We start from the raw sequence: 12,699 nt of genomic DNA on the forward strand, positions 1-12,699 counted from the left end.
CTTCAGAGGAATTCCCAAGCATGGGGTCCATGTTTCCAACAAGGGCAGCACATGCAGAATTTCCTCTCCTGACTCATGTTAAAAGTTTTGTAATATCACAAACACAGACAGACCTGCAAAGCACAGGTCTGTCCTCAGCAATGAATGGGGATTGTTAAACATCAGCAGCTACCAGCTTCCATTTTTCTCTCTTCCCTGTAAAGATTTTATTATTGCCCCTGAAAGGTCTATATCTGAATGTGATATTTTAAGAATAAGCTCATTATGGCTGAATTCATTTTTTTACTGGCACCCTAGGAAGATCTTAGGATTTTGAAAACTGTGCCTAATAAGTTCCTTGCCTCATTATTTTTTTTCCTAATCAAAAAATCACTGAATATGTCAATTGCTGAACATAGGTGGATCTACACATGAATTTTTCATTTTCTTAGGGAGTTTGTGTAAGGAAGTGATACAGGTTATGAAGCAGGATCATTTGGTGGGTTAAGAGCTTCACTCTGAAATTTGTCTGTCCTCGCTACGTTGGATGAGTTATTAAAGCTCTCTGTGTCTCACTTTCCCCATCTGTAAAAGTGGACAATAATAGAACCTTTCTCATTGGGTTAAAATGAGCTGATGCATGTAAAATGCTTGTACCAGTGCCTAACACATAGTAAGAGCTTGGCCGTTAGTTTTTATCTTTTGGGTCTATCCTCACTGTATTTTGAAGGAGAGTGGACTCTATAGGGCTGGGGAAGGACCGAAAAGCAAAAGAATCTGTGTTGAGTATGGCACTGGACAGGCGCAGGGATTAAGGGGACAGACGTAAAAGTGTCTTGGTTCCCTTTACTGCAGCCATGGTGTGCCCTTTCGTTTGTTTGCTTATTTCTCTCATCTTGTGGGACCTGTGTGCTCAGCGGTTTGGGGTATTGACCAGTTGTGTGCTGTGCTGAGCAGCCATGGGTCAGATTTAACCACTATGATTCAGGTTGTGGTCTTTGTTCTGCAACTTTGTTTAGTTCAATGGTCCTGGTCCATTACATTTATTAGGCTTTCTACAATAGCGCCCCTGGACTCTGGAGGCTATCAGTCAGTTTGCACTCCATTTTCTCTAGTCACTGTCTTTCTCATCCTTTACCTGCAAAGCCTTTAAAAAGTACATGGATTTTTTCTTTTTATTAAATTATGGTAAATACACATCTTAACCATTTTTAAATGCACAGTTCAGTGACATAAAGTATATTGAAGTCGTGCAACCAACACCACCATCCATCTCCAGAAGTCTTTTGATGTTGCAAAACTGTAACCGTATTCATTAAACAACACTCCATTCCCATTCCTAGCTTCTGGCAACCACCATTCTACTTTCTGTCTCTATGAATTTGACTATTCTCAAAAATATATGTCTTTTCAAACAATGACATACTTTGAATTAAAAGTTTTTATAAGAGCTTCGTTCAGGATTTCAAAATTCATTTGCACTTTCTTTCTGCAAAGTAACTGCTATTTTTTGTGGCCTTACACAACCACTTATGACTGGGATCCCTTGCCACCAGTTTCTTTGCAGTTTAACCCCAAAGAAAGTAATTTCTAACCTTCCATAAAAGTGACTGAAGGTTAACATGGGAAGTGAAACCAGTGAAGATAAAATTGGAATTGTTCTTCATATTCTATTGCTCTCCTTACTCCCACAGCCTATAAATGTTGGCTGAAAAATTGTGCCAAAATCAAAACAGACCTTCACAGAGATCCTAAAATTTTACCACTTGAATCACTCTCTTTTCTTGACGTTATGCCTGATGCTCATTTTCCTCTGTGCCATGCTTGATCTACCCTGAAGTTAGCGCAGAAATATTAGATCCAAAAATTCTCTTCGTATGGAATGATTTGGCTTGACTGGAGGCCAAGAGCATTCAGAAATATGTCGTGCTGTGATTAGTGCTGATTTGAATGCTTCTTAGAATTCTTAATGCCTGGGCTAATCACTGGAAGTTCGTCTTCACTGGTCATAAATGAAACGTAGCAGGGTAAGAGGAAAAGACATTTTTTCAAAACGATAATGTATGTGATAGATTGGAGTCACAAGAACATTGCACTTTTTTTTCTAATGACCATTCATGCTGAAACACCAAAAAATCATGGGTGAAATGATTTCCTAATTCATTTTTTGAAAACAACTATAAGGTAATCCTATAGTATCAGCATATTAGTCATGATGGCCACTGAATTTGTATTGAACAAATATTAGAAATGTTACAATTAATCAGTGTTTGAATAACTGATGATAATTACTTTACACAATAAGGTTAATAAGGTGAAAATGAGAGGGAGGGAATGAGGAATAAAAAAAGAGAGAGACATGAACTGCAACTAACTCTAATGGTTGATATAGTTGCTGTAACTGAGCACAACAGTTGTTCTCAACTTCCTGGCAGTGAAAAGAGAAGCTCATTATTAGGAAGAAGAATGCCTACTAATTCCACAGGAACATGGCACTGTGTTCTGAAAGGAATTTCTTTGCAGGGACAATGAATGATGTAATTCACAGCTTTTATGAAAAATGCAGAAGTAGATTTCATTTCTTCTTATTGAGAAGGCCAGTGAAAGTTGGGGGAAGTGACAAGGATATCAGTTCTGCAAGGAGGCTAAAAGCGTCCAAAATATAATCTCCCAGTGCTGTGCTTATAAAATGGATCCAACGCAGGGTCTTTGTTTCCCATCCCCATACACCATTCGCAGAATCAGGCTTTGCTAGACGCTGGGCTGTGCATGATTTCAAGTTGCTCCTTTGACCAGAACCTGGAAAATTTTAATCTTGGTTGCTGGTTAAGGCAGATATATTCTCTTCAGAAACCAGGCAAGCAGATGGTGGGGCTGACATCCTTTGACAAAGACCAAGCAGCCTGGCCTGTGTGCTGATCCAGGTGGAAGCCACCCCATCATTGGGTGAAGATGAGCTGGGGAGGTAGCAGCGGGCAGATCCAGGCTTGCAGAGCAAGTAGCCGTTTGACTGCACCAGAACATGGACAGATGCTCAACTGAGACCGCAGGGTACCACCCACAGGGCACAGCAGAGAGGATTTTAATCGAGAAGCTGTTAGGGGCAGGTGTGACCAGCCGGCTTCCCAGCCAGAGGAGAGGAGAAACCCCCTCAGGCTCCCAGGGTGCCCCCAACCCTGAGAGGGATGGCCCCTCATTGGCCTGCCAGGATGAATTAGCTGCAAAGTGCAACCCAAGTCACACAGTGAGCTGATTCATGTTTGCGATGGTTTTCTATTCACCGATGTTAGAGGACATCTGCCCTAAATAAAAATTTTGGCTTAAACATAGCTTAAGCTTCCTTCTTGACAATAGTTTGGTATCAGGACCATTTCTCTCCTGGGGTTCTTTATCTAATATGGTCCAATGGTGTCATGGTACATGTTTAGCTCCTTGTTTTCTCATTTGCTGTGGCTGGTGATTGTAACCTATCGAAAGATCTGAGAACTAATGTGAAATATATACTGATATTAAGTCAATTAATTGGAAGGAAAACATTTTTGGGGGTAGGGGTCAGGAAAGAACACATTTGTTTCTCCTCCTAGGGACTTATTTACCACTGTACCAAGTATAAAATTACACTTGGCTCTGTCTGTGTCCATTTTAGTTAGTTTTTAATGACAGAGGAAGTTTCTAAAGGTTCTGGAACAGGTAGAAGTAGCTTCTTTTAAAAAGTGAGATATTTTTATTGTGGCCTGTGTGTCACTTTATTGGATGAAACTTATTTTAGGAATCTCTGTGCATGGAGATGACATTTCAATGTAGGAGAATAGTTGGAACATGGAAGTCTCAGAGGAAATTACAATCAAGAATTACGCCAGGTGTCATGAAATCCTTCTGTGGGCCAGTGAAATAGCTGAGGTTGGTCGGGAATGTGACCAACTGGAAATGTGCCCCAAGCCCCCAGGGACAATGTCAGTCAGCTCCCCCTGACTGTTGCCAGGAAGAAAAGCTAGTCACGTCTGGCAGACCTTCTGTTTTTTTTTTTTAAGAGAATTTGGGAATTTAGGTTTCTGAAATGTGAAATCTTCCCATTTTGTAAAGTTAGTGGCTAATAAGAAAATGTAGAAAAATAAAGGACCCTGTATTCTCTAGATCTGGGCTATATGCTGTCGCTGTGACTTCTGGTCAACCAGTTTAGTAAGGTTTACCTATCACATTTTTTTGTAGGCTGGGGTCCAATTCTAAGTCTGCATGGGAGGTTATCATTTAATTTAAGTCAAATGAAACTTACACTTTCCTATTGGAGACTGAGGTGTTTTATGTGGAAAGCCAACTTTAAGGTATTTTATCAGAATTCATTTTTCTGGTCTTAAATTGTAGTGTTTCTTTTTGGGAACCACCTTGTTGATAGAGGTAGATAAGAAAAAGCTATAAAAATACTCAGAGAGAAACCCAGAGTACAATTTTTTTCTTCATAATATTTTGCTGAAGTTTTCTTATAATTTGTGTACTGAAGGAAACCGAGACATTATCAAGTTCATATTTCCTCTCACAGATGTGGGCACTGGAGGCAGGGTGAGATTAAGCTCACCATGTAGTTAGTGACTAAATCAGCCCTCGAACCTTGCTCTTCTGATCATTATTAATAATAATTAGCATTAACTGAAGTCCTCATTTGTGCTAGAGCAGTTTTCTAATTTTTCCAACCAACCCATGAGGCAGTTACCATTGTTACCCCATTTTATAGACAAGGAAACTGAGGCATAGGGGCTTACCCCAGGTCACGTAGCTATTAAGAGGTGATGCTAGTGGAGTGTGTTTATCCCTCACACTTCACCACTCATTCTTTTCCAGGCACTTGAATTCTTAAATTCCCAGGGTATTTGGCTAGTCTAGGAAGCTGCAGTTCTCGGAGCTTGGCATTGTAGAAAATCTGAAGAAGATTCTTCATTTATCTCTTATTATAGCTCTCTGTAGATATAACATATGAGAGCATTCTGTAAAATGTCCTCATTCCTTTTCATTGACTGTTGTTTTTAGGCAGTGATTATTTGCGAAGGTCCATTTTGCATAGCTTTTAGAAGGTATTCCCTATTGAAGGTGCAGGATTTACAAGTCCACAGTCCTAGTGGTGTGGTGCAGTGTCTACGTGCTCAGAAATCAGAGGCAGGTAGTTCTGGGTTCCAATCCTGTTCTGGCAGCTATGTGACCTTGGGAAAGTGACCTGACATGACTGGGCCTCAGTTTTCTCTTTGGAAAAGTGGAAACAATCAAAGTGCTCTCCTGGTAGTATTGTGTTAACAGAGACAATCCCTGGGTACCCCAGTGCCTGGCACACAATTAACACTCCATAAAGGGGAATTGCCAGTGCTACTTCCAATGACCATGGCCAGAAAGCAGGCAGAAGTGCTGACGCTAACCGGCAGATGCTAGCAGGCGGGTCAAATTCAGCTTTTGAGCATGTTTGTTTGCTATTCTCTATATTCATGTCTTCACAGTTGGGGGTCGTACCCTCTTTTAAGAATGGAGCAATATACTGAGAAGTTCCTATTTTGAGTCCTGCTTTGACCCATCATGGATTGACTTTCAAATCTCTTTCTCAGCATTTTGTTGAGAAACTGAAGCTTCCTAGTTGTGGACTCAGGGAACAAGGGTAATTTAAAAAAACACACGGATTATTATATTCTCTATGATGGGAATTTTACGATAGAGAGGACCCTATCAGAGTTGAAATGCCTCAGTCCATGGCTGTAAGCCTAGGCACACATCACAGTCTCTTGTGGTGTTTGAGTTCTGTCTACTTTTATTATATTAGCTTATTTATTTATTTGGTGGCGGGGGTCAGGGGTGGGCAGGGTAGTGGGAAGTGATTCCATTTTGAAGAGTGGCCATTAGAAATATTCACTGATGTTTCCATTTATTTCTGATGCATTGCCGAAGTACAGTTCAGTATAAGCTAAAGGGAAATTCTATTTTAGAGCAATACTGCGGTTAAGCTAATACACGCGAAGAAAAGATGCATTAGAAACCACTCTTTGTTACTTGGGCAGATTACCTGGAGGAATTTTTTGATAGGTTTTTAAAGCCAATGTGAGATCTTTTAACATGGAATGAGTACCCTTTCTAGGAACCTGTAATTAAAAAACGTTTCTGTGAATTTTTCCTAAAATTACCTCTTCTCTCTTCCTTTCCAAAAAGCCACTGATAAGCTTTTTGTTAAGCCCGAGGACAGGAAATTCTTCACCCTCAAGAAAGTGTCTTAGTGAAGGTCCTAGATGTCAAGTTGAGACTGGAGAAGCTTTGGTAGCAATACAAAATAAAATGGCAGATAGTATGGACTTTGCTTATATTCAGAATCTATATCTGTTGACTTTCTGATCTCTCTACAAGGCCTGACCTTCATTGAAGCTTTCAGTGACCTGCCCAATCATATCTTGTCATTCCTTCCACTGTGCACTTGCTGTCCAGGTGCTGGTATATCTGCTTGGAACTGTCTCTTTTCTGCTCATCAAATACTGTTGGCAGTAGCACTCTCCCCAGAGAGCCTCACCTCCTTCAAGGTCAAGAACTATGGATCTGAAGATTCTTGGAGGACATATCTAGCCTTAGCATTACTGAGGGGTTTAATGGCAAATAAATGCTCATTTTACAAGGGCAATTAGTTTTTATATTAAAAAAATAAATAAGTACAGTAGTTGGTTTGAATATGTTGTATGCTTGTGATCTGAATTCACTGTTAGATTGGTCAAATTTTTTTTTCAAAATTACCTCTCTCTCCTCCTCTGTTAATGTCTTTACTTTGTTTCCTTGTTTTCTACAGGATGAATGAAGTCATTTTCTATTATTACAGTCCTCATTTAGAATTTATTGTTCACGCACATGTGTGTAGGTGTCTGGTCTTTCCAGTGGGATAATAAAAACTCCAAATAGAGGATACCTGGATCTGTTTGACTGCTTAAGTCAGCTGGTATTCCGTGAGCATCAGCTCTGTGCTAGGAAATGGAGATGCAGTGAGATGAATAAGACCCCTCCATTTGAGGAGCTGACAGTTCACTTGGGCAGTCGATAGGTTCATAGAAAAATACAATTGTTGGTATAAAGAACACCTCCATTTCTTCTTATTTTTAATTACAAAGTTAAGAAGTACAATAAATGCTTTAAAAAGCTTGCCAACTGATGGAATAAAAATGTTCTGATTAGAAAAAGCCTTTCTGGTGTTGTGTACAAATCAAGCAATGTTTCAGATGTTGTAGGGTTCCAGAATAGATTTAGGCAAATTCATTGAGATGGCCTTTGAATATGGGATCCAATTTTTAGGGCAGTAGATCGTGGTCTTGGAATGTAGTAAAAGTGTAAAACTACAGTAAAAAACAATATTCATAATAATATGAGATCTAAGCGAGAGTCTCATACATATATGGATTTGAGAACAGAGGAAAGCATATCTGAACAAAACAGGATGGTTGATGACCAACAATGATTCCAGAAACACTGCTAATGGAGGGATGGGCCAGAGGGACTGAGAATCCAAGGAGGTGAGAGAAATTCTTAAGGAGTGTCAAATTAAATCCAAATTCACCAAGTCTCCTCGTCACTATTCAAAGTCTGTTGACTTGCCAAAAGAGAACGAAAGCAACGCCGGCTGGTTAGAGGGGCAGAAGCTTAATTTCCCATGAAGAAACGAAGCTCTGTTGAATTCATATGAGATTCTTATCAAGCATTGGGACGTGGGCACTGGGGGGATGACTTGTGCCTTAAAACCCCTGGAGCCTAACCTTTCCAGAACAGTGGGCATAGTTAAGGGTTATGGAGAGAAAGCTTTTGAGAAAGGCCTGTGCCAAAATTCTGGGATTTCCCGTTGCTTCCTTGGGAATGAAACCCTTCTTGGATATGTATTTTATTAAGGAAAGCTTGACTCAGTAAAGAGCCCTGAGAGTTTGACAGCACTTTGACTGGAGTGATGGAAAATGGTTTTCAGGGGGGGGGGAAAGCCTGCTGCATTGCCTGTCGGTGCATCTTTTACTTGCCTGCCCTGGACTGGTTCTTCCTCTCTCCTTCCTAACTCAGGGTTGGTCTCTGCAGCTGCTGCTTTTCAGAGCAGTGGTAATGAGATGAGGGATCTCAAAAGGCCTGGTGTTGTCAAGATCTCCTCCTAAAGGCACATGGAAATCACCAGTAGGGGGCAGCCCAGCATGCTCCTTAGTCTTCTGGTTCCTGTCCAGAGGCTGTGGGGCAGGGAGCAGAGGCTTTTTGACTTTTGCCTTTTGGGCGGTCTAGAGAACTACAGCTTGAGCCCAGGTGTATTTGTCCATTGAGTAACAAGCCCTGGAGTCCAGCTTCCCTGAAGTCATTTCACTAGTATGGCTTTCTTTGTCTCTTTCACTGCCTCCCTTCCTCCCTCCTTCCTTCCTCCCCTTTCTTCCTCCCTCCCTTCCTTCTTTCCTTCTGCATAAATTTTTAAAATGTAAAAATATATACAGATAACAATAACTTCATGTACTTATATACAGAACTGACACTTTAACATTTTTTGTCTTTTTAGTTACAAGTCTTTTCTCTTTTAATAAAAGAAATAGTTTAGTAGTTTAATACAATACTTTAGCAGTTTAAGTTTCTTTATCCCAGGCCCATTCTTCTTTTCCAAGGTGACCTTGCAATCTTTTTATACTTTACAGATATACTTAACTATGAACATTGTGTGGTTGTTTTCTGTGTGTTTTTAAAATTTTGCATGAATTTTTTTATATGTATATATTTACAGTATGCAATTTGGCTTATTTTTCTTTCTCACTTAGCATGAAGATCTCTTTTCTGCTCAAATATAAAGATCTGGTTCAATCCAACTTATGTATTTAACACCTTATTTTTTTCTGTTTCTTTTTTTAATATTAAAATTATTAAGGTAACATTGGTTAATAATATTATATAAGTTTCGGGTGTAAAACATTATGATTCTGTAAACTCTGTGTACTGTCTTGCGTGCTCACCACCCAAAATCTAGTTTCCTTTTATTACCATATATTTGATCCCCTTTACCCAATTCTTCCTCTCCCCAACCCCTTTCCTTCCACTCTGGTCTTCCCCATCACCATTCTGTTGTCTGTATCTATAAGTTTGTTTTGTTAGTTTGTTTGTTGCTTTTTGTTTTATAGTCCACATATGAGTGAAATCATGGTTTTTGTCCTTTTCCATCTGACTTATACTACTTAGCGTAATACCCTTAAGATCCATCCATGTTGTCACAAATGGCAATATTTCATCTTTTTTTTTTATCGCTGAGTAGTTTCTTTATTGATGGACATTTGGGTTGTTCCCAACTTTTGATTCTGACCATAAATATAATGACTATTCTTGTATATGTCTCCTTGTGTGCATGCATGAGAATTTCACTTGGGTGAATACCGGGAAATGGAATTGCTGGGCCATGAAGCGTGCCAATTTATAATTTTCCAGGATATCGGCACACTGCGCTTCAAAGTGGTTATACCAATTTACACTCCCTCCAACAGTGTAGAGAAATTCCTCACAGCCTTTGAAATGTGTTGTATTGTCAGACTTTAAACATTTTGCCACTTTAGTGGGAGAGGAATGGTATGTCATTGTTTAATCTACATTTCAAATTCTTTTGGGATAAGCAGCTTTTCATATGTTTTTGGCCATTGAAGTTTCCCCTCTGTGACTTGTCTCTTACTGGCTTTACTGGCATCCTCTCTACTCCTACGATGGTAGCTAAGGAGAGTTTCTTAGAGGGTAGAGTTCATGACCAATTTATAACCAGCAGCTATCTTGTGGGCATCTCTGCAGATGGCAACTTATAAAGGGGAATTCTTGGCATCTGGGAGGACACTTGCCAACCTTTTAATCCAGCTCTTCTGTTGATGTTTCCATTTTGCCCTGGTGAAAAATTCATTATTTGTCTAGGACATTCCTGCCTCCACAGTGGAAGAGTAGCCATTTTTTCATAATTTCTTATGGTTCTTTTGTGGTTTTCAGCAAAATCTCCTGTCTAGTCTTAGATCCAAGAACAGTTATGCTTTGCTTAACGTCTGACTTATTTTCATCTCATGCACACTATGAATTTACCACTTACCACATTCCTTCTTTTCTTGGGCATTGGTGACCAGAAAGCTTAGAATTAAGCTTGTGGCTTTTTCCTAATAAGTACATGCATTTTTAAACCTAATTCCAGCTCCGTTGGTGTCTCTACCTTTGCTTTTCATTCTCCTATGCCTTCCATTTTTATTTGTGCTAGCTCATTGTATTTTACTGAGTACAACTGGTGAGTTTTTAACTTAAAAATCTGATGAAAAATGAAATAAAAATAAAAATAAAGGGCATAAATAAGTAAAAGAAAAGTTAAAGATAAATGATTGGTGCCAAAGACATTGATTAAGCACCCACTGAGTGTCAGGCCCCTGTCATGAGATACAGTGATGATCCAGGTAAAGAGAGTTGACGTTTTCAGAACAGTGACAGCCACCATGCTAGATCAGCTGTAAGGAGTGGACAGCCTTCTCTGGAAGTCCTGGTTGTGACCCCAAAGGAAACCCTACCCACATTATTTACCATTTTTGCTGCTGTTGCATGAAAAATGCATTAAAATTTAGGGCTCTCTGGAACGCAGTTCTTATTGGGACATCATTTAGAAGAAGGAGGTCACTGTGGTTCTCTAATAAAAATGTTAGTGGAATGAAAATCTCGGAAAATGTATTTAAGTGAGATCATTTTGAAATATTCTGTAAAAACTCTTGATGCTGAAAATTGTTGGAGCATTAAATTGGAGTCTTAAAATGTTTCCTTCTGTGTGTGGTAGAAGGAGATAAGGGAATGCATCCTTCCTGCACATCTATGAAGTGCCAGGCCCTGAGTCTCTAGGAGAACCAAGATCTTTGAGTAGAAGATGTCTTCCTATCTTGGTGGTTGCATTTTTATGCAATGGAACAATGTTTATGTGGGTCCTTTTAAAATTATTTTTCTTTGGTGTAATTTTGTTCCCTCAGAGCATTTACTTATTTTATTTCTAAAAATTGTTTTCTAAAAATGGGTACCAAGGATTACATTAATCTTTGTCATTTTTTGGAGGGGTTAGGTAGCTGTATCTTCTTCCCCATTAGTTATTTTAAAAAAATGTTAAACTCATGTTGGTAACAACAGGTTTATATATTTGTTTTCAGTGTCTTAATCGGAATATATCATGTATCTTAAATTTTTTGAAAAAGAAAGGGAAACTTCATCCTGGGTCAACTTCTTATAGTTTTTGGAACTCAAATGTTGCCCCTGCATCCATCCATCCATCCATCACCCATCCATCCATCCATCCTTTATGCATTGAATACCTACCATGTGCAAAGTACTTTACTAAATACTGTGGTGCATATTAAGAACTATAAAGCAGGATCCAGTTGTCTTCAAAGAGGCTGTGATCTAAGAAAACTGGGTAGATAGATTCTCAAATAACTATAGCACAAGGAAAGCCCATGGAAGCAGTTTCCAATAGCTGAGTGTTTGTATTACTAGGGATTTTCTTGGTTTTAAGTGACAGAAAATCAGATCAAACTTCTGTTAGTGACATCCAACCTCAGAAATGAATGGATTCAAAGGCTCCAGTAACATTTTTAGGATTCTGTCTCTTTATATATCTTTTAGCTTTCTTTTCTTCTGTGTGCTGACTTTTGTCTTGGACAGTCTGTTTCCTTGTGGCAGAAAAAATTCCCATGGAAGCCCAAGGCCTGCGTAATCTTTCAGCTATGATCCCAGAGGAGGAGAGAGACTCTCTTTGTCTCAGCATTCATGTGTTTAATTTTAAGAAAGATTCTCACTGGTCCAGTTGAGGTCACATGCACATCTCTAAGCCAATCACCATGGCTAAGGGAATGGAACTCTCTAACCAGCCAGACTCATCAGTGTACTCCTATATTTGAGGGTTTGGAGGGTGGGGGAAGAGGAAGGTTCCTATTAGGGTCATGTGGGATTTGTGGAATGTGTTTCCTGAAAGGAAACACTGGTATTAATTACTGACAAAAGCAGAAAGAGGGGATGCTGGGCTAGGAAAAGAGAAAGTGAGGAAAGAGGGAGGGAGAGAGAAAGAGAAAGGGGCAAGGGAATCTGCTTCAGTGTTTTAGGAGGCAAAAGGAGGGCGTGACTGCTTCTCTTGAAATGTGAGCAAAGATGTGATTTGTCTTGTGTGTGATGATGCCAGCATCCCGTGGTTGTCGCCATAAGGGTGAAGCACTTTTGACAGGCAGTGGATGCATTTCCAAGTTATTTTCACCTTTATGCACAGGAGACACCATGGAAAGGGAGGCAAACTGAAATTGTTAGTTGAAAAACTGACAAAAGATTAAGAAAAAAATGAAACCTGGCGAACCTGTCATTGACTGTGAAACTTAATCAATCATGTTTTTTTTCCCTTAATCACATTCTGACACCCCTAGCCATATAATAATATAATATATATATATATATATATATATATATATATATATTTTTTTTTTTTTTTTTTTTTTTTTTTTTTTGGTAATGGTGTGATTAAGTTGGGTGGGGAAGAATCACCTTGAGCACCCTGGTGAAGTTGGGTGGAAGTTCCCCCTTCTTTTATGTACTGCCTACGTTCTGAGTCACTGGTTATCACTTTCTGCTTTTTTTGCAGTTACATTGCAAATCAGAAAAGGTTAGAAATCATCAACGAAGATGATGTTGAAGCTTACACAGGACTGAAAAATCTGTGAGTACTTAGGA

General features: G+C 39.3%; 1 protein-coding gene across 14 annotated transcripts in view; it reads left to right on the forward strand.

Annotated features, from left to right (window-relative positions):
- The window catches only part of NTRK2 (neurotrophic receptor tyrosine kinase 2), a 317,064-nt gene that overhangs the window by 17,879 nt on the left and 286,486 nt on the right, over positions 1-12,699 (forward strand). For all 14 annotated transcript variants that reach the window (XM_019750108.2, XM_019750104.2, XM_019750100.2 and 11 more), the window contains one exon: positions 12,611-12,685. In XM_019750108.2, coding sequence (XP_019605667.2) covers positions 12,611-12,685 — 75 coding nt within the window. The remainder of the gene's footprint in view (positions 1-12,610; positions 12,686-12,699) is intronic.

Source organism: Rhinolophus sinicus, linkage group LG04, assembly GCF_036562045.2.
Source record: "Rhinolophus sinicus isolate RSC01 linkage group LG04, ASM3656204v1, whole genome shotgun sequence".
In the NCBI taxonomy this organism is placed as follows: Eukaryota; Metazoa; Chordata; class Mammalia; order Chiroptera; family Rhinolophidae; genus Rhinolophus; species Rhinolophus sinicus.